Source organism: Ceratotherium simum, chromosome 13, assembly GCF_057802395.1.
Source record: "Ceratotherium simum simum isolate JZ-2026a chromosome 13, ASM5780239v1, whole genome shotgun sequence".
NCBI lineage: Eukaryota > Metazoa > Chordata > Mammalia > Perissodactyla > Rhinocerotidae > Ceratotherium > Ceratotherium simum.
Window position 1 is genome coordinate 46,964,211 of NC_141912.1, and position 20,651 is coordinate 46,984,861.

Here is a 20,651-nt window from a genome sequence, read left to right on the forward strand (position 1 = left end):
CGTTTCATTGTTGTTTGAATTGATAATTTTCTAATTACTTGTGAAGTTGAGTATCTTTTTATGTGTTTATTGGCCATTTGGGTTTTCTTTCTCGTGAATTTCGTGTTCATATTTTTTGTCCATTTTTCTTTTAGATCACGTCTCTTTTTTTTATTGATTTGTAGGAATTCCTTTACAAACCCTGGGTAACTTACTCTTATTCAATTATATGCAGTATCAATATCTTCTTCCATCTGTGGCTTGTCTTTTAACTATATTGTTGTGTCTTTTGTCACCAAGAAGTTTACTTTTTGATATAGTCAAATTTATTATGATTTCTGTGATTTTTTTTCTTGTTAAAGCAATCTTTTCTGACCTCAAAGTTAAAGGTGTTTTCCTAAGTTTTCTTTTTCAAAGTTTAGATTTTCATATTTACATCTTTAATCCATCCAGAGTTTATTTTTGTGAATGGTGTAAGAATTTAATTTTTTCCTCATATGGAAATGCTATTGTGCCAACATCATTATGGAAAAGACAAAAGTTTTCCTATTGATTTTTTGGCTCCTCTCCTATATGAAATCCCCATATATGCTTGCATCTGTTTTGATATTTTCTATTCTAGTCTATAGACCCATTGTTCGTTCTTTTTTGGCAATATCACACTGTCTACCATAACTATAAAAATTTTTGATATTTTGCTAGGGCAGTTCTTTTCTTCTTGTTCTTCCTTTTCAGAATTTTCTCATCTATTTTTGGAGGTTTACTCTTTCATGTGAATTTCAGAAAGAATTTGTCAGTTTGTCAACTTCCACAAAAACCCTGTTAAGATTTTTATTGGAATAACATTGAATTTATAGACTAATACCTACGTAAAGACCATCTTTATTATACTGAGTCTTTCCATCCATGAATATTGCATATCTATAAATATATATGTATATATGTGTATAGACACACAGATTTTTTATGTCCTTCGATAATTGCTTTATATCACTTCCATAAAACTCTAATTCAGTTTTTATTAGATTTAAGTACTTTATAATCATTTTATAGATTGTTTTTATTTCTACTGTGAAATGGATCTTTTATCTGTTATATTATATGAGCAGTTATTGCTGGTGTATGGGAATGTTATTGATTTTTATATGCTCATCTCAGTATTAACTTTTTCAAACTTTTCCCTGATCCCTGGAACTTGAGCTTTTATGTTAAGTTTAGTATCTGTCCTCAAAAGGATCAATGACATTTTGACTACTTTTTTTTAATGCTACATGTATGGAAGGGTCAAAGTTCTAATATGCCAACCAGGGCAAGGTCCAAATGGTATTTATCACAAGGTGTCTTTGCTAAAATCTATTCACTCGCAACAATGGTTTGGAGTAGAGCTACTTGCATTCTCTCTTTCATCTTGCTTTTTGCCCACATAGCAGCTGTATCGGTAAGTTGAGTTCTGCTCTTCAGGGTATTTAGAAATATTAATACTAGTATACACGATCCATTTTCTGTCTATTTATTTCCTTTCAGATTAAGCATCTTTCTAAAGGAAATGGTAAGAATCAATTGAAATGCATAGAGAGTGTTTCTGAATTTTTTCTCTTTTGTTCAGCAAGACTAATAACAATTTTTTCCTACTTTTACCAGTCCATGAGACAGATTTTGATGAACAGAAGGATATTTCAGAAATCAATTTAGGTGGGTTCAATTTTTACATTATTAATGCCTTGAAATAATTTTAAATTATGTGATAGAATTGCTGAAAAACTCTTACCTTCATAATATGGTATTGGGTAACTTTAGCGGAGAAATATTTGTTGGTGCTTTATTAGAATTTGCAGAGTTTCTGAAAAGTGGAAATGTGGAAAGAGAATGATGGTTAGACCAAATTTTCTAGGAGAACTAATTAGTGCTCAATCGATCTAGAAATATATAACGAGATATTTGTTTATGAAAATTTCATTTTTTCAGTTTCCATTTTGAAAAACAGGGAAAAAATGGATGATTATTCTTCTTTCTAAAGAAAAATATAAGGAATATGCCTTTGGTTATACTTAGGTGGGAAAAAACCCCAGCATCTCTACCGGCCCATCATAGGCACTAACAACTGCTCGCTCGGAACTTAGAGAAAATCGTTCTAAAGGTGGTTCCGTTTCGACATCTTGTCCACAAACACGTTTCTTGAGGAAATCTTCATCATCGAGAGGAAAGAGAAGCTGAGTTATCATCTCTCTTTTCCATCTCTTATCTTGCTTCTAAAAGGAGAGAAAAACCTCTACATTCTGGGTGTCTTTGGTTAGGATTGGTGGGAAACAAAAGTATTCATGACCATAAACACCTTATAGTTTACAAAAGCTTTCAAATCCAATTGCATATTTATTTGTCAAATCCTGTAGTGGAGTAAGTACCATGTCATTTTGCAGGAAGGAACGGGAGGCTCTTTTTAATTAACGTGACTCACCCAAAATCACAGATGGCAGAGACGGGGCTCACCTCCAGGTCTCCTGATTCATAGCTCAATAGCTCAGTGCTATTTGAAGACTACAAAACTATAAAACCCCATACCTAAGAGTTAAATTCCTCTGGCTTTGTCGCATTTATAGGAAAGGCAGGCTAGTTGATATTTAATTGGAAGAGCTTGAGAATGGCTGCATGGGCAGAGTAGAAATAGTTTAGCAGGGTAAATGGGTGACTTCAGAACCAGGCATCAAATTATCTCTCTTTAGAGTCAGACAGTCAAGGTATATGTAATTCAGAGGATCTGCTGTACTTTAAAGGTCCTGAGGCAGGAAAGCCTTGGTGTCGGATTAGTGCTTCCCAAACTTGAGCATCAGAATCTCCTGGACATCTTGTTAGGCACAGATTAGATTAAATTATTTCCCCTGGATTAGGCCTGGATTTTCCTAGTCTCATCCTTATTTATCTAGTAAAAATTAAATCTTTTGTCTTAGAGCCATTTCTTACTCTTCAGCTCTGCCACCATCCCTGAACTGAGACCCCAGTGAAGAAAATTGACCGTGTGGATCCATTCTCTTTTGAGGTCATTCCAACCAAGCTACCAGGATTGATTGGGTTAGACACATAGTGAGACTCTAAATCACAAATTGATGGGGGAAATCATACAGAGAAAGTTGTCACGTTTTTCTATCTTCTCTCCATGCCTTACCATGCTGATTTAACCTTTCGACCCCAGACCTGCTCCTCTCAATCTTTTTCATTTCAGTAAATGCAGCTCCTTCTAGCTCTTTATCTCAGAACCTCAGAGCTACCCCTAACACTTGTGTTTCTCTCACACTTTACACACAATCTGTCAGCAAATGCTATTAGATCTAGCATCAAATTATATACAAGTTGTGACTTTCCAGCGCTTTCTCTTCTCCTCCCATGGTCCACACCGCCTCCTCTCTGGCCTGGTCCCTGCAGTGGCCTCATAACTGCTCCTCCCTTTCTGCCCTCACCCTGTACACGCTATTCTTCACAAAGTAGACAAAGAGCTCCTTTTGATACCATACAGACCATGTCACTTCTCTGATCCAATCTTCCAATGACTTCTTATCCAACACAAACTAAAGGCCATAGAGCCTTGATTCTCAGTGTGGTCCACAGGCCAACATCACGTGTACCATCCAAGAGCTGTCTTAACAATGCAGCATCTTGGGCCCCACTCCAGACCTACAGAACCAGCATCTCCATTTTGAGAGACCCCAGTTGATTCCTAGGCACATTAAAGTTGAGATGATCTGACGCCAGCCACCTCTCAGACCTATTTTTTATTACTCAACTCCTTACTTACTCAAGCTCTCCAGCCACCCTGACCTCATGGCTATTCCTCTACAAAAGTGTTTCACAATGTGTGGTTGCCCAACCAGCATCATCAGGGAACTTGTTAGAAATGAAAATTCTCAGGCCCCACGCCAGACTTACTGACTCAGAAACCTTGGGGGTCCGGCTGAGCAATCTGTGTTGAACAAGCCCTCCAGGGGATTCTGAGGCTGAAGTCTGGGAAGCACTGCTCTAGGACATCAAGGCTTTCCTGCCCCAGGACATTTCTATTGGCTGTTGCCTCTGCCTTCAATACTTTCTTCATTCCCATTCCATTGGATTTCGGCTTAAATGCCACCTCCTCAGAGAGATCTTCCCTGACTACCTTTTATAAAAGATCAACCCTCCCACACCTCCGCACTCTTTTTCTCCTTACCTTATGTTTTTCTTTTCAATTTTACTTTTCACCATCTGTCATACTCTATATTTATTTATTTGTCTCCCTTCCCTCCCAATTCAAGAGTGTCATCTCCCTGAGGGCTTTGTTTTAGTCTCTGCTATGACCCTGGCATCTAGAACAATGCCTAGGACACATTAGGCATTTAATAGGGATATGCTGCATGAAAAAATTGGGTAGTGAATAGAGTGAGGCTTGCTTTCAATGGATTTGTACTTCTTTGTGAAGTGCTCTCCTGCTGCACTCTCTCACCCTCTGTGACCCCATCCATGCTGTCCAACCACTGGGGCCATGGTCAGGTGGCCTTTTCTACATAGCTCTGGAAGACCCCTCCCCAGACCCCCATCCTTAATCCAGGCCAGGTGTCAGGAAATGCATACTTTTTTTTCATGACAAGCCTAGGTAAGAGTGTGGATGGACCAGCACATAGTACACCTACTGAAAATACAATTCAACACCCAGGTCCTAGTGCCAGTGGGCCAGTGGTATCATTGTGTTGTTGTTTAATTGTGCTGTTACCATAGGAATAGGTTAGGGTTATGGAAGTTAAGCAAATCTAGGAAATGTGTGCATGAGGAAGGGGGTGATGCAGGGACAGCCTTAGTTAGTCATTAGCAAGTGAAACCAGGATGCCTTCTAAAACCTGACACCTCCATGATGTCATTTACAGAGACTGAACCCAGCTCCTGAATGAACCATAGGCTTTGCAAATGGGACCTGTTACCACGTGAGGCTGTGGTGATCATTCTCTAGCTTGATTTCCCAGCTGGAAATCAGGGGCTGTCCTCAGAATGAAGTACAATCCAATGATCCTGTCTGGACTTGTTTGTGTTTTATAGGGGAGGGTGCTTATCACACATGAGGGTTGTGATAAGAAGTGACATTTTTCAATGCTCCTCAAGTTTTCCCACAAGGATCTTCCCTATTAAGGACCTTATTTTCAGAACCGTATGAGGCCAGAATTAAGGAATGACATCAAGGAGAATGTATATTCTGCTAAGCTCCTGACAGCAGATGTTTGGAGATCCAAGTCTGAATGGATCTCTCTATATTTGCCTGGTCTTTATTACAAAGGCAGCCCCTTGAATTTGGCTTTGGAGGGTACCACTGCTTTTCCATGGGAAAGAGCAAAATCAACCCGTTTACCTAGGGTCAGGAGGCAGGATGGTACAATGGCAAGAAGGGTCCTGGATGGGAAGTCAGGAGTTCTAATGCTCGCTCTGCCACTGACCACCTAGTACATCACTTCCTGCCTCAGGACTCCGTTTCGTCCCCTGAAGTATGAGAGGTTTGAAGTCAATGATCAATAAGATCCCTTCTTTTTTTTTTTTTGACAATAAGATGATCAAATTTTTATTGAATTCTAGAATTTTTCTGGCTGCAAATTTAGCATCACCAACCCCTACGAAAGATTCTTTCTTTCTTTTTTTTATTGCCATAACATTGGTTTATAACATCATATAAATTTCAGGTATACATCATTATATTTCGATTTCTGTGTAGATTCCATCATGTTCACCACCCAAAGATTAATTACAATCCATCACCACACACACGTGCGTAATCGTCCCTTTTGCCCTCCTCCCTCCCCCCTTCCCCTCTGGTAACCACCAATCCAATCTCTGTCTCTATGTGATTGTTTGTTGTTGTTTTTATCTTCTACTTATAAGTGAGATCATATGGTATTTGACTTGCTCCCTCTGACTTATTTCACTTAGCATAATACCCTCAGTGTCCATCCATGATGTCACAAATGGCTGGATTTCATCATTTCTTACAGCTGAGTAGTATTCCATTGTGTATATATACCACATCTTCTTTATCCATTCATCCCTCGATGGTACCTAGGTTGCTTCCAAGTCTTGGCTATTGTGAATAATACTGCAATGAACTCAGGGGTGCATGTATCTTTACACATATGTGTTTTCATGTTCTTTGGATAAATACCCAGCAGTGGAATAGCTGGATCACATGGTAGTTCTATTCTTAATTTTTTTGAGGAATCTCTGTACTGTTTTCCATAGTGGCTGCACCCACTTTGCATTCCCACCAGCAGTGTATGTGAGTTCCCTTCTCTCCACATCCTCTCCAACACTTCTTGTTCCCTGTCTTGTTAATAAGATCCCTTCTAACTCATCTCTGACTTCTGAGATTCTTGGACAAAGTTTCTTGTTCCAAAGGTGAAGACAGAGGATGTGACAATATATGATGTCTATGGCTATTTACATTCACTCGATTAGAGGGAATTTTTGCGTTATTTCAAAACGAGTTTCGCCACATAACGATTAACAATGAAAGATTTACAATGGAAAAGATTAATTTTATTACGAGAGATACCTTTTATTAACACTCATTCAAATATTTCTTTTTAAAAATCCATGTCTAGCTGCGGGCTTGGACCTGTTTCAAGGGGACATCCTCCTGCGGGTGAGTAGCTGCCAATGACACAACAGTGATCTTTAGGACCGGATGTGTCATAGGGTTGTGAGCCTCCGCTCTGTGTCCGGCCCTGAGGTGGGCACTGTGAAGGAGATGAAGAATCTAATCTACAATCTGTACCCACAAGAACGCCCACCGTGGTTGGTCATGACAAAAACAGATGAAAAAATTAGAAACAGTACAAAAGAGTCTATAATTATTACTTTGCTTGTCCACCCAATTTTCCTAACGTGAAGAATGAGAGAGAAGGAAATGCACCAATATGTTTAAAGTGTCTATCTCAGTTTTTAGGAACTGCAAGTCTCTTTTATTTTGTTGTTAATAATTCCTCTAAATTTTCCAAATTGCCTATAATCAACTTTCATCACCCTTATAATCAGAAGACAAATGCTATGAAATTGTTTGAATTGTGTGACAGGTTGCTCGTGGTGTGAGAGTCTAGCGAAGGAGGAGGCCAAGGAGACCTCGAGGATCAGCCTTCCCAGTCATCTTTGCCTTTGTTTCTACAGAAATCCAGAAACGCCCTGAGAGACCCTGACGCCAGATGGAGCTTCCCCATTCCTTACATTCTGGCTGACAATCTGGGTAATATTAACTGTTTTAATTAGGAACTTTGGGCTTAACTCTTCTCTCTTCCCCCTCCTCTTATTCATCAGCTTCAGATTGAGAGTAATTACCAATGTAAAAAGGGTTTCCAAGCCCTGACGATTCTTTATCTCATGGAATGAAAGGCATAACTTTACATGGAAACCAGGGCTGCTCAACCAGTCTGAGATACAGAGTATCAAATAATAATTTTAAAAATGCAGAACACATTAACATGTTAATAAGACCAGGAGCAACAGAAAGAACAAAAACACAAGGAAAGATAATTTGACATCGTAGCAATGAAAAATTTGCACTTTATTTATTTATTTTTTTAAAATTTTATTTAGTTTCATAGCAATGAAAAATTTGCACTTTATTTATTTTTTTTCCCCCAAAACCCCGGTAGATAGTTGTATGTCATAGCTGCACATCCTTCTAGTTGCTGTATGTGGGACGCGTCCTCAGCATGGCCGGAGAAACGGTGCATGGGTGCGTGTCCGGGATCCGAACCGGGGCCGCCAGCAGCGGAGCGCACGCACTTAACCGCTAAGCCACGGGGCGGCCCCGCACTTTAAACAATAGTTTGTTTAGGTGCATCTAAATATGGTGCGAGGATACTATTTTCAGCATATTAATTTCTTCGTTTTTTGTTACAAGACAAATCTGCCACACTTTTGAGAAATAGAAGTCTATATTTCACATGTTCCTAGTCCTTGTTCCTCAGTATTAATAATTTATATTCTTTTCACTCTCAAGATAAAGGAGTGAATAAGTTATATTTTACTCATTGTTGGAAATAATGAAATATTAGCAGCCACGTGTGGACACTGGCTGACCTCAAGCAGCTGACTGACAGCTGAGCAGCCACGATGACGCAGTGCCTGCGAGGCCCATCTGTGTACACAGAGGAAGATGAGAGAGGAGAGGGGAAGCTAGGACAAGGTTGCTCAATCTTCATGGGCTGTTAGCTGCTCCCGCTCTGAGGAGGCGTAGATTATGTTTCAATATTTTCCGTCACTGTTATCAGGGTTGCCTCCAATCTCTATTCTGGAGAAGAGCTAGATATAAACCAATGCTGTTGTTCTGTTATTTCACAGAAAATTGAGCTGCTGTTTTTCCGCAGTGTTGGCCAGCACACTTGCAAATTCATGGAGCACTCATATTTATTGCAACATGATTTAAGAAACATCAACTTTAAAAATGTTATTTTGCCATGACAATTTTTCTTCCTGTTTGTCACACCGGTGTGCCCCTCCCATCAAGACATAGATAGCTTATTGAATCTCTATTATATGCCAAGCACGGTGCCTTCACTTGACATTGTATTTACCCTTCACTGTGCCTCTGTGAGGTGTACTAGTGCTCCTCAGACTTTAATGGGCATGAGGGTCCCGGAAGATCTCGTTAAAATGCAGGGGAGATCAGAGGCTGGGCTTGAAATTCTGCAAGTCTAACAATTCCCCAGGGCATGTTGATGCTGTTGGTCTGCTGACCACACCTTGAGTAGCAAGGTCTCTTTAGCTGCAAAGTAGGTGAAAGATTAACAGAGAGCAAGACTAAAGACAGGTGGCCTGAAATAAGACAGCAGCAGTAAGGATTCAGAGGCAGTTCTCAAGCAGCACCATGTAAGAATCAACTTTATAAATTTGTGTTTGTTTGTTTGTTTTGTTTTTTGTTGATTCGACATTGCTGTATGACATACAGGAAAGTTGTTAAGAGAGTAAATCCTAAGTATTTTCATCACAAGGAGAAAATTCTTTTCCTTTTTGTTGTATCTATTTGAGAAGATGGACGTTAGCTGAACCTATTGTGGTAATCATCACAATATATGTAAATCAAACCACCACGCTGTACACTTTAAACTTATACAGTGATGTATGTCAATTATTTTTCAATAAAACTGGAAAAAAATTAAAAAAAAAAAAAGGGAATCGCCTTTAGAGTTGAATTCAGATACCTGGGCCCATACTATTGAGAAAAGTAAACATGCTAATTAGAGTTCAATATTTGTACACAATTCCTTTATTAAAGTTAAATTTACATAGAGTGAAATACACAAATCAGCATACAGGTCAATGGCTTTTGATAAATCCATAAACTTATGTAACCCACACTTCCAACACTCCAGAAAGTTCTCGTGTGTTTTTTTCCAGCCAATCCCCATCCCACTCCTCAAGAGACAACTACCATTCTAATTTTTTCCCTATAGATCAGTTTTACTTCATTTACAACTGATTTACACTTACAGGGAATCACATAGTGTGTGCTCTTTTGTATCTGGCTTCTTTTGCTCAGCTTTGAAGTTTCTCCACATTGTTGTGGGTCAGTAGTTAATTTTTTTTTTACTACTCAGTAATATTCCTTTGTATGAATATGTTGCAACTTGTTTATCCATTTTTCTGTTGATGGACATTGGGTTCTTTCAAGTTTGGGACTGTTGTGAAAAAAGCCACTGTGATCGTTCTTGTATAAGTCTGGGTGGATAGATATTTTTTTATTTATCTTGAGTAAATGTCTAGGGATAGAATTGCTTGATCATTTGGAAAATGTATGTTTAACTTTATAGGAGAATGCCAAATAATTTTCCAAAGTGGCTGTGTCATTTTTCGCTTTCACTAACAATGTATCAGTGTCCTATATGCTCTGTATTTTCTCTAACATTGGTGGTGTTACTTTTAATTGTAGTCATTTTAGTGGTTGTGAAATGGTATCTCACTGTGACTTTAATTTGCATTTCCCTAATGACTAAAGATATTTAGCAGCTTTTCACGTGCTGTTGGCCATTTGTGTAACTTCTTTCATGAAATATCTGTTCAACTCTTTCATGATTTTTCTTTTTATTGTATTGCTTGTCTTTTCATTATTTGTAGAACTTTATATATTATGGATAAAGTCTTCTGTCAGATATACACAGTGAATATTTTCTCCCAGTCTGTGACTTGCCTTTTTTGTTTGTTTTTTAAGCAGTGTGTTAAACTTTTGACTTATTTATTTTGTCTTGCTTCTCTGCTTTTCATTTTGTTGCTTTCTGCTCTTATCTTTATTATTTCCTTTTTTCTACTTCAGATTTAATTTGCTCTTTTTTTTGTATTTAAGTTAGAAGTTTATATCATTGCTTTTAAATCATCTTTCTAATATAATATTATAAGATAGCATCTAAAGCAATAAATTTTATTTGAAGCACTGCTTCTACTGCTTTCCACAAATTTTGAGGTGTTGTATTTTTATTAAAATTTAGTTTAGATATTTTCTAATTTCTGTTGTGATTTTTTAAATTCCATGGGTCAATTAGAAGTGTGTTTTTAAGTTTCCAAATATTCAGAGCTCTTCTAGATATTCTGTTTTTGATTTCTAGTTTAATTTTGTTGAGGTCAGAGAACATATTCTATAAGATTTCAATCTTTTGAAATTTACTGAGACATGTTTTGTGGTCTAGATAGACTTATGGTCTTATCTTGGTGAATGTTCCACGTGCACTCGAAAAGAACTTGTATTCTGCAGTTTGGGGGCATATTATTCTACCCATATCACATAGGTCAAGGTGATCGTTGGCGTTGTTCAAATATTAATATCTGTATTGATTTTTTGACTAATTGTCTTATCAATTACTGAAAGAGAGGTATTAAATCTTGAACTATAATTGTGCGTTTATTTCTTCCTTTAGCACTTTCATGACGCTCTGTTATTTGTGCAAACACATTGTTATACCAGCTTGAGAAACTGACTATTTTATCAATTAAAGACATTTCCCTTTATGTCTGGTAATACTCTTTGTTTTGAAGTCTACTTAAATTAAATACAGCCGCACCAGCTTTTTAATACTAACTGTTTGCATTGTGTATGTTTTCCCATTTTTTACCTCCAAGCTATTAATGTCTTTATATTTAAAGTGTATCTCTTTTAGACAGTATATATATTTGGGTCTCACTTTTTAATCCAGTTTATCAACCTCTGAATTTCAATTGGAGTGTTTAGTCTATTTATAATTAATGTAATTATTGGTATAGTTTGATTTAAAACTATCATTTTTGTTACTTATCTTCTATTTGTTCTTTTTTTCTTCCTGTTTTCCTCCTTTCTTTGGTTAAATCCAATATTTTAATGTTTCATTTTGATTCTTGTTTTGGCTTTTTAGTTCAACCCATTTGTACTTTTTTGTGAGACTTTGCTCTAGGGATTACAATATGCATCCTTAACACATGACAGTCTCGTTAGACTTAATATTGTGTCATTTTGCACAAAATGCAAGCATTTTATGACAATATAATTCCATTTATACCCCTGCTTTTTGTGCTATTGTTGGTTTATACTTTTCAACTATATACGTTATAAACCTCACAAGAGTATTATAATTTTTGCTTTAATCAGTCAGTTGTCTTTTAAAGTAATTTATAAATTTGTAATTTATAAATTATATATAAATGTATATATTTATATATAAAGTATATAAAGTATATTAAAAATGATATACAAATATAGATTTAATAAATAGATAAAATATGTATAGAATTACACATACAAAAATTTTATAAAATATATAGAAGTAATTTATAATTTTAAAGTAATCAATAAAAAAATAATCTTTATAGTTACTTCTATACTTGCAATTTCTGATGCTCTTCAATCCTCCTGTAGATCTGAATTCCTATCTGGTGTCATTTCTCTTCAGTCTGAAGAACTTCCTTTAGCATTTCTTGCAGAGCAAATCTGTTGGTGACAAATTCTCTTCTTTCTTCAAAACAGCCTCTATTTTGCCTTCATTTTTTTTTTTTTTTGGTGAGGATGATCAGCCCTGAGCTAACGTCCATGCCAATCCTCCTCTTTTTTTTGCTGAGGAAGACTGGCCCTGGGCTAACATCCATGTCCACCTTCCTCTACTTTGTATGAGATGCCGCCACAGCATGGCTTGTCAAGCAGTGCCTCAGTGCTCGCCGGAGATCCAAAGCCAGGCCACCAGCAGTGGAGCTCGAGCACCTAACCGCCATGCCATGGGGCCATCCCCTGTTTTGCCTTCATTTTGAAGGATATTTTTACTGGAAATAGAATTTAGGTTGGCAGCTTTTTTCTTTCAGCATTTTAAAAGTTATAATCCATTGTCTCTTTTCAATATTTTATTAAGAAAAATTTTAAATATACAAAAAGCTAAAAGTATTATAGTGAACACTCATATGCTCACCACCTACATTTGCTTTATCTCATCTACCCATCCTGTTCATCCTTCCAGCCATCTAGCAATCCATTCTATTTTTGGTGCATCTCAGAGTAATTTGCAGGTACCAATATGCTTTACCCCAAACACCTTAGCATGCATATCTTTAACTAGATTTCAATATTTGTTATGGTTCTTTTTTACATAAAATGTACATAGAGTAAAATGCAGGAGTCTTATACGTACAGTTCAATGAGTTTTAAAATATTTATATATTTCTGTGATTTATATAATATATTTCATTTATACAATGTACAAACATTTACACAACTCCTATCAAGATATGGAGCATTTTTGTCATCCCAGAAAGTTCTCTCTTGCTCCTTCATAGTTACGCTCACCCTTCCAGAAACAGCTACTCTTCTTTTTTGTTGTTGTTGTTTTAATCATAGATTAGTTTTGCCTGTTCTAGAATTTCATACAAATGGAAGCTTTTTTGATTAAGGCTTCTTTTATTCAGTAAAATGTTTTTGAGATGCATCAGTGTTGTTACGTGTATCAACAGTTTGTTTCATTTTATTACTGACTGTCATTCCATTGTATGAATACAAGATATCACAGCTTGTTTAATCATCCTCCTGGTGATAGACCCCTGAATTGATTCTGTGTTTGGGCTATTATGAATAACACTACTATGAATATTCTTGTACATATCTTTTTTGAATATATGCTTTCATATTCATCTGTCTGGTGTAAATACCTAAGAGTGCAATTGCTGGGATTTAATATTGATGTAGGTTTACTGTTGGACCTCTTTCAAATGGCTTGTACCATTTTACACTTGCACAAACAATGAATAGAGTTTGTTTACTCCACATCCTTGCCAACATTTTGTGTTGCCATTCTTTTTAATTTTGGTGGGGATGTAGTGGTATTTTATTGTGGCTTTAGTTTGCATTTCCATGATGACTAATGATGTTGACCCCCTTTGCGTTTATTCATTGGTCATCTGTATATCTTCTCTTGTGAAATATTCATTCAAAGAGTTTACTCATTTTAAAAATCAAGTCATTTGTCTGTTTATTATTGAGTTGTAAGAGTTCTTTACATATTCTGGAGACAAGTCTTTTGTTGGATATGTATTTTGCAAATATTTTGCCCCAGTTACATCATCTCTGGTTTCCAGTGTTTACTGATGAGAGATTAGCTACTTTTCATATTGTTGTTCCCCTGTAGTAACATGTCTATTTTTCTTTGCCTGTTTTCAATATTTTCTCTTTCTGTTTGTTTTTTTAACATTTTGACTATGATATGCTTATGTTGGTTTTCTTTGTGTTTATGCTGCTTAGGTTCACCAAGCTTTTTAGATCTGTAAGGTAATTTTTTAGATAACCAAATCTGAGAAATCTTGGGCCATTAGTTTCTCAAACATTTTTTCTGTGCTTCTCCTGTCCCTCAAAGACTAATTGTACATATGTTAGACTGCTTGGTATTTTTCCCATTGGTCACTAAAACTCTCTTTATTTTTCTCAATGTTTTTCTCTCTGACTCTTTTACCGTCTCCAGTCTGCTATTAAACTCATCCAGTAAATTTTTCATTTTGGATATAATACTGACAGAATTTTCATTTGGTTCTTTTATATAATTTCCATTTCTCTGCAGAGATTCTTTGCATGTTCATATTTTTTCTTTAAATCCTTGAACAAATGTATAATAACACTTTAAAGTCTCTGTCTGTGAATTATAACATACAGGTCATCTTCAAGTCTGTTCTCATTCTACTGACTGCTTTTGCTGTTGTCTACAGATTACTCTTTTCTGTTTTTTCACAGGTTCAGTAATTTTTGGTTGTATATTAGACATTGTAGCTATTACATTGTAGAGATTTTACATTCTGTTATTTTCCTCTAACTAGTGTTAACTTTTGTTAGAGTAGTTAAATTACTGTTTGATCATATTGGATTTATGAAGGCTTTATTTTGGTTTTGTCCTTAGTTCGAAGTAAATCCCTTAGTGCTGGGACATAGTCTTTACTCCTAAGACGCAACCTCTCTGGGGTTCCAGTGGAATGCCCAAGAGTTTTCTCAGCCCTTCTAATTGACATGACTCAAACTTCAAATTCTCTCCTCACTATGGTGGGCAGCAGCTGAGATATCTCTTCAATTTAATCAGCCTTCCCCCTGCTCCTTTCCACTAAGCTCCTTGGAGTCTTCTCCCATCCAGGCAAAGTTCATGGGTCAGACAAAAGATTGGAGAGGTGTTTATACACAGATTTTGGAACCACTAGCCCTCAGCCTCCTAATCAGTCATGGCTCTTTCCTTTGCAGGATTTCCTCCCTTGATTTTCAGCCACTCAGGCAATCCCAAACTCTTCCCTGTGATACATCAAGAAAATACAACCGCAGATTTATGCTTGAGTTCTCTCTTCCTTGCACTGAAAACATTGGGGGTGCCTGCATGCAAAAAGCTGTATAAATGTGAATCTTAACCAATAAAATTTCCTTCTTTCAAGGATAAATTCTCCTCCAGATTCTGCCTGTTTTAGCCATTTTCTAGGGCGTCAAAGAATTTATTTTCTTAATTTTTCCCAAAGTTTATCATTGTTATCTGTGGGAGGATTAGTCAGATTCAAGCTCCTCCACAATTAGCAGAATCAGAAACTCTCTCAAAGGATTCTTAGACTGAATGGAGTTAGCCTTCCTATGCTCATCCTCCAATATGTAGAGTCATTGGTGTCTGACCTTAACTCTTCTTATGTTATTTGATCCAAGGTTAAAGAGGGCTAGTGGTGTTCAAAACTAACATGATTGTTCAAGACAGAGCTATGTAAAACTTACTATGCCAAGGCAAAGTAAAGAATTAGGAATACAATAAGGCAAAAGATAAGCTCCTTCCTCTCAAGGAGCCAACAGTGTCCTGAGTGGATCAGACCTCCTACATAAAGAGAGCACACAAACATCAAGTGTGGCTTTCAGAGGAGGTGCACTCAGGGTTGGCTTCATGGTGAAGAAGGAGGCTTCATTTCCACTTTTTTTTCTTTTGAATGATGTTGGGACACTTTTTACAAAATTATTACAAGGTTGTTTAGTTCCTTTTCTACAACTTATTCAGGTGTGGGGAGGGCAGAAGAGCTGTGATTTTAAAATTAACCACTCTCAGAACTCCCACCATTTGGCTTGAGGATAGCAAAAGCAACCTAACCTTATAGACAGCTTGACTTTAGTATAATCAAACTTTTTTTCTTACACTTTTGTGATGACCAAGCTGTCTTGTGTACATATCTTCTACTACAGATGTCACTAAGTAAGAGTAGGTAAAAGTCCATGAAAACCAGCCAGTAGGTTTAATGGATGATCTTGCTGTTGTTATCTTGTTTTCACGATTAATTTACTGATTATTTCAATGACTATTTCTTTAGTGACGTTGATATGATCTTATGACATCTGAACTGTGGAATCTCCAACTTGGTAGTTTGTTAAATGAAATAAGGGCCAAGAAAACATGAGATAAGGACTTGGTAAACTGCCAAGAATTATAAACTCTTTGAGAGAATGCACAAAATCAAATGTGCAAGAAATATAATTTTGTGTAACTTAGCTTGATTTTTAACTTAGAGACCTACCTTCAATGAGTTGATAGAAGAAAAAAATATACACACACAAAGAAAAACATAATCTCTGTTCCTCTGGAGTATGTTTCTTCTCCACCCCATCCTTGCCTTATGCAATACTAAGGTGTATGCATGTTAGATGAAAGAAAAGACGTTTGATCTTTGGTCATTGGTCCACACAGGTTATGAGAAGGCATCTATTGTTCTTACGCCTTCAAGTCCATTAGGCTTCTGCTGCATTGGTTCCAAACTTGGGTTACAGAAATCTTTTCTAAGGCTGTCTGCGGTGCTGCTTGTCTAGCTTTGCCATCTCCCCAGGGGTCTTGTAAGGAAGCAAGGTAAAATACCACAGGGGCTTGTTATGCTTTCAGAACCCACAAACCTCTCTAAGCTCTGCTCTCTTCCTCCAGTACAAGGCGATGTTTTTTTAGACTGGAATAAGGAACACCACACTGCTTCTCTCCAAGATAGTTTACCTATTTATCCAGAAGACAGAAATGGCTTGCAGTCACTTCTGTCTTCTGCTCTGCCATGTGAGTCTCCTGAGGCAGTGCACTGAGAATCTCTGCATGAATGGGTAAACAGGAAAGGGAGAAAGTGGGAAAATTATTTTGTGATTTTATTCAGCCACACACACACACACACACGTGTATTTTTATTTTTTAGTTATATTTACATTACGTTTTTAAAGTATACACTTATTGTTTATATCCACAACTAATTTTTTAGTTTTCAAGGAATCTATTTACCACCAAAAACATCTATAATAGACCTCTGTGGATTTTATGCAGTGGCATGATTTTCTCTAAACTATGTTATGTATATTATCCTAGAGCTAAATAACGCTCATTGATATTTTTACTGATTTCTGCAGGGCTGAACGCCAAAGGAGCCATTCTCTATGCCTTTGAAATGTTCCGCCTCAAGTCCTGTGTGGATTTCAAGCCCTATGAAGGAGAGAGCTCGTATATCATCTTTCAGCAGTTTAGTGGGTTAGTATGAAATTTTAGAGTGTGAAAATCATGCATCCTTTGGTTTATAAAAAATGACACATCTCTTTCAAAGGCTAAAAGAAGAAATTGGAAAGAAACTAAAAGCAAAATCAAATTTTTCACTGTGGATTTTTAAATCACATAACGTTTTTTTTTTTTTTTTTTTTTTTAATTTTTTTATTTATTTTATTTTTTTCCCCCAAAACCCCAGTAGATAGTTGTATGTCATAGTTGCACAGCCTTCTAGGTGCTGTATGTGGGACTTGGCCTCATCGTGGCCGGAGAAGCGGTGCGTCGGTGCGCGCCCGGGATCCGAACCCGGGCCGCCAGCAGCGGAGTGCCCGCACTTAACCGCTAAGCCACGGGGCCGGCCCCACATAACGTTTTTAATGTATTATGTAGAGAATGAGTTGTCTGGATACTTGTGGGCCCGAGGGACATTTATCTTAATTCTTTTTCTAGGTTTAGGTCGTGTTTTAAATTACAGTAGTTTTTTCAAGTCAGGTTTATTAAAGTATAAATTACTTTATGGTACTATTTTATGGTACTATTTTAAATTATGGTACTCTGCCTGGATCTCTTTAAGAAGTTCTAGATGTAAATTTGCTTTTCACAGTTATTTATTTCCAAGAATAAATAAATGGTATATCAAGAAAGAAGCCCTTTTTTTCCAGTGGTGTTTATGTCAACCAACCTGGGTTGATGAGGTTGGGAAGTGAAGCTACCCTCTGCCCTGCCTCTATGTTTGTGTCTTCGAGCCCAGCCTGGAGGTATTTCTTCTCGCTGCATTTCCCATCACTGCCTCTAGGTGTCGCCTGGATTTGGTGGTTCAGTTCTGACGGTGGGGTTTTTGTTAATCATGGATGGATAACAGATGAAGGAAGTTAGCACATGATTCAGGCTCTTAAGAAAAAAGTATGCAACAATTAGCAGTGGGAAAAAAAGTAAAATTCGGATGACTACTTAGATACAAGTTAAGTGCCTTACTTACCTTAGTTATTTTCTTAGCTCATAATTTTATTAAAAAAGAAATTTATGAACACCTACTATATGCCAGGAAGCTTGCTAGTCTGTAGGTACAAAGAAGCATGAGACACAGTCTAGACCTCACAAGGTTTAGAGGCAGCAGGTGAGGGTGATGGAGAAACAAGTAAATAGTTATATTACGCTATGGTGAGTGTCGTGGGCTCTAGGAGGACAGAAGCAGTTATGAGGTGAAGCTTCAGGAAGAGCCAATCTGAGTGTTAGGGAGATGGAGAAGGGAGAGGACATCGAGGCAGAGGCGAGGAAAAGGACAAACGCAGGGGTGGGAAGAGAGTGGGAGCAGGAGAGAAGTGGGGAGGAAGAAGAAGAAGAAGAGAGAAAGGGAAGAAGAAAGAGAAGAGAAGAGCGCAAACATGAGTAGAAATCTGGCTTACTTGGAGAATTCATTGAGGTCAGTATGTCTGAAGCTTTGCGTGTAAGGGGGCAGAATGATGAGTAACGGAGCCAGGACGATAAACAGGAGCCTGGCAATAGAGAATACTGTGTAAGGGAATCTACTGTTTTGTGCAAGATTCATTATATGTTCAGTTTTCCGTTTTAGAAAGATTACTCTAGCAATAGTGGATAAAGAATTGAAGTTGAGAAAGACACATGGCAGGAGACCAATTAAAGGATATTCCAATCCTCCAGGAGAGAAGTGAAAGGGACCTACACTAAAGAAGAGGCAGTTGAAATACAGAAGAGGGAATAGATTTCAAAACTATGTAAGGAGGCGGACTTATCGGAACCTGGTGATTAGTTGATGTGAGGGATTAGAAAGAGAGAGGAATCAAGGATGTCTCCCAGATTTTTTATTTGGATGACTGGTGAGTAGTAACTTCATTCCCTGAGTTTGGAAATATTGCCAGAAGAGTTGCTTTAGAGATAAGACAGTGAATTTGTTTCTGGACATGTGCTTTATTGTTTGAAGTTCTGGTAGGTCATGAATGGAGGTTACCAATGGTATTTGGACAGTTTCTTCTTATGTGAAGGGAAAACATGTAAAGTATACCTCAGACCTTGCCAAGAACACAGATTGTAGAGGTCCTCTGCTTTTGACTTCCTCACCTTGTCCCTTGGCAATCTCTGAGCTTCCAGAAAGCCCCAAAGCCTTTAATCATTTATTAAAAATTTCAGGAATAAATTTCATTTTCTAAACGCTTTTATTTCCATTTTTTAACTACTACTTTTTTTTTTTGAAGTTGTCTCCCTTAAAAATAAAACAAAGTTGATCTGATTACCTTCCAAGAGTTGTCCCTTTTCCAGTAAAATTCTCTTGGCTTCTTTTCATTTTGCAACTCAGTCCCCAGGTACCTGATGAAGGGGTGGGCCAACTTGGAGGGACATTTTCTGTAAAACCTGAATCTGGGGGACTCGTATAGCCTGGGCCAGGAGGTGTCTCTGTTACATTTAAGTTAGGGGAAGAGAAAAGGAGGTAGTTTTGGAGAAGCGGCTGGACCAAAATGTCCCAAACACTTCAGGGCCTTGGTCCCCTGAAGCTGGAGGTTAGCGGAGCTCTTTCAGAAAGACAAGGCAGAAGATTCACAGAGTGGCAGAGTTACAGTATTTTTGCAACTTATACCTTTCTGTTAGAGAGAGATGTTAAAAAAAAAAAGATAATAAATAAATGCTTCCTCTGGATGGTGGATATTTTGCAGAGTAAACTCTGATTCGGTAATGAAATGCTACTGTCAGAGAGGTAAGGTGATCATGATGATGTTTGCACAACTCGGTAAATTTACTAAAGATCACTGAATTGTATACTTAAAATTGATGAATTTTATGGTATGTAAATTATACCTTAATAAAGTTGTTAGAAAATAATTCAGATCCATCTTTGAATAGAAATCAAATCCATTAGCATTTGAAAATATTTGATGTTAGCAATCTCAGGGAAACAATGGCAGGTAAGACAACATGATTTTTACCAAGGAACTTGCAATTTGTTGGTTGTGTTTAGAACTATCGGCAGATGTCTTATCCTGCTGAGCATGGATTAGAGTCTAGATTCTTGTTCCTCACCTTAAAGCTGGTAAGGAGACAATTTGTGGAAAACTTTGAGTTTGCTAATAGAGGTGGAAAATTGGATTTATGAGAAAAGACAAAAATAGTTGGGGAAAAGAGGGCAAGAGTTTAACACCATGAGGAATTTAGAGTCTCTGCCAACAGTTTCTGAGTCCACTGTTTCCGGAGGGAAGTTACGTGTTCTCCTTCAGGAGTAAGTTGGGCAGCCTGCTCTGTGCTATCATCATGCTACAGATCGGCTTACATCCAAAGAAATGGACTTGATTAACTTGCTTTTTTAAGGAAGTTCTTTTTCATGAGCATAAAACATATACCTGCTCATTAAAGAAAATTTGGAAATTCATTCAAGTATAAAGGAGAAAATTTATATCGACCACAGCCACCACTCAGAGACAACTTAATATTGTGGTATAAAAGCGATAGCATTATTCTTTGGAATGCCTTATGGGTTTGTGAAGGTGAGGAAGAATGCCAATTTTTACTTCTTTCTACCTGATGCATTATTAGGATTAATTTGCCTCTGCGTCTGTACCACTATTTTGGTGGACCATCACTTTTAAAGTCTGCATAACATTCCCTCCAGGGAATATTGCTTATTTAACCAGTCCCCTATGTTGAACCATTAGCCTATGA

General features: G+C 37.2%; 1 protein-coding gene across 1 annotated transcript in view; it reads left to right on the forward strand.

The window, feature by feature from the left end:
- Nucleotides 1-1,348: 1,348 nt before the first annotated feature.
- Nucleotides 1,349-20,651, forward strand: part of MEP1A (meprin A subunit alpha) — a 37,814-nt gene continuing 18,511 nt past the window's right edge. Inside the window, exons 1-6 of the mRNA XM_004424442.2 lie at nt 1,349-1,417; nt 1,504-1,528; nt 1,621-1,671; nt 6,579-6,619; nt 7,141-7,216; nt 16,853-16,970. Of these exons, the coding sequence (XP_004424499.1) occupies nt 1,349-1,417; nt 1,504-1,528; nt 1,621-1,671; nt 6,579-6,619; nt 7,141-7,216; nt 16,853-16,970 (380 nt within the window). The remainder of the gene's footprint in view (nt 1,418-1,503; nt 1,529-1,620; nt 1,672-6,578; nt 6,620-7,140; nt 7,217-16,852; nt 16,971-20,651) is intronic.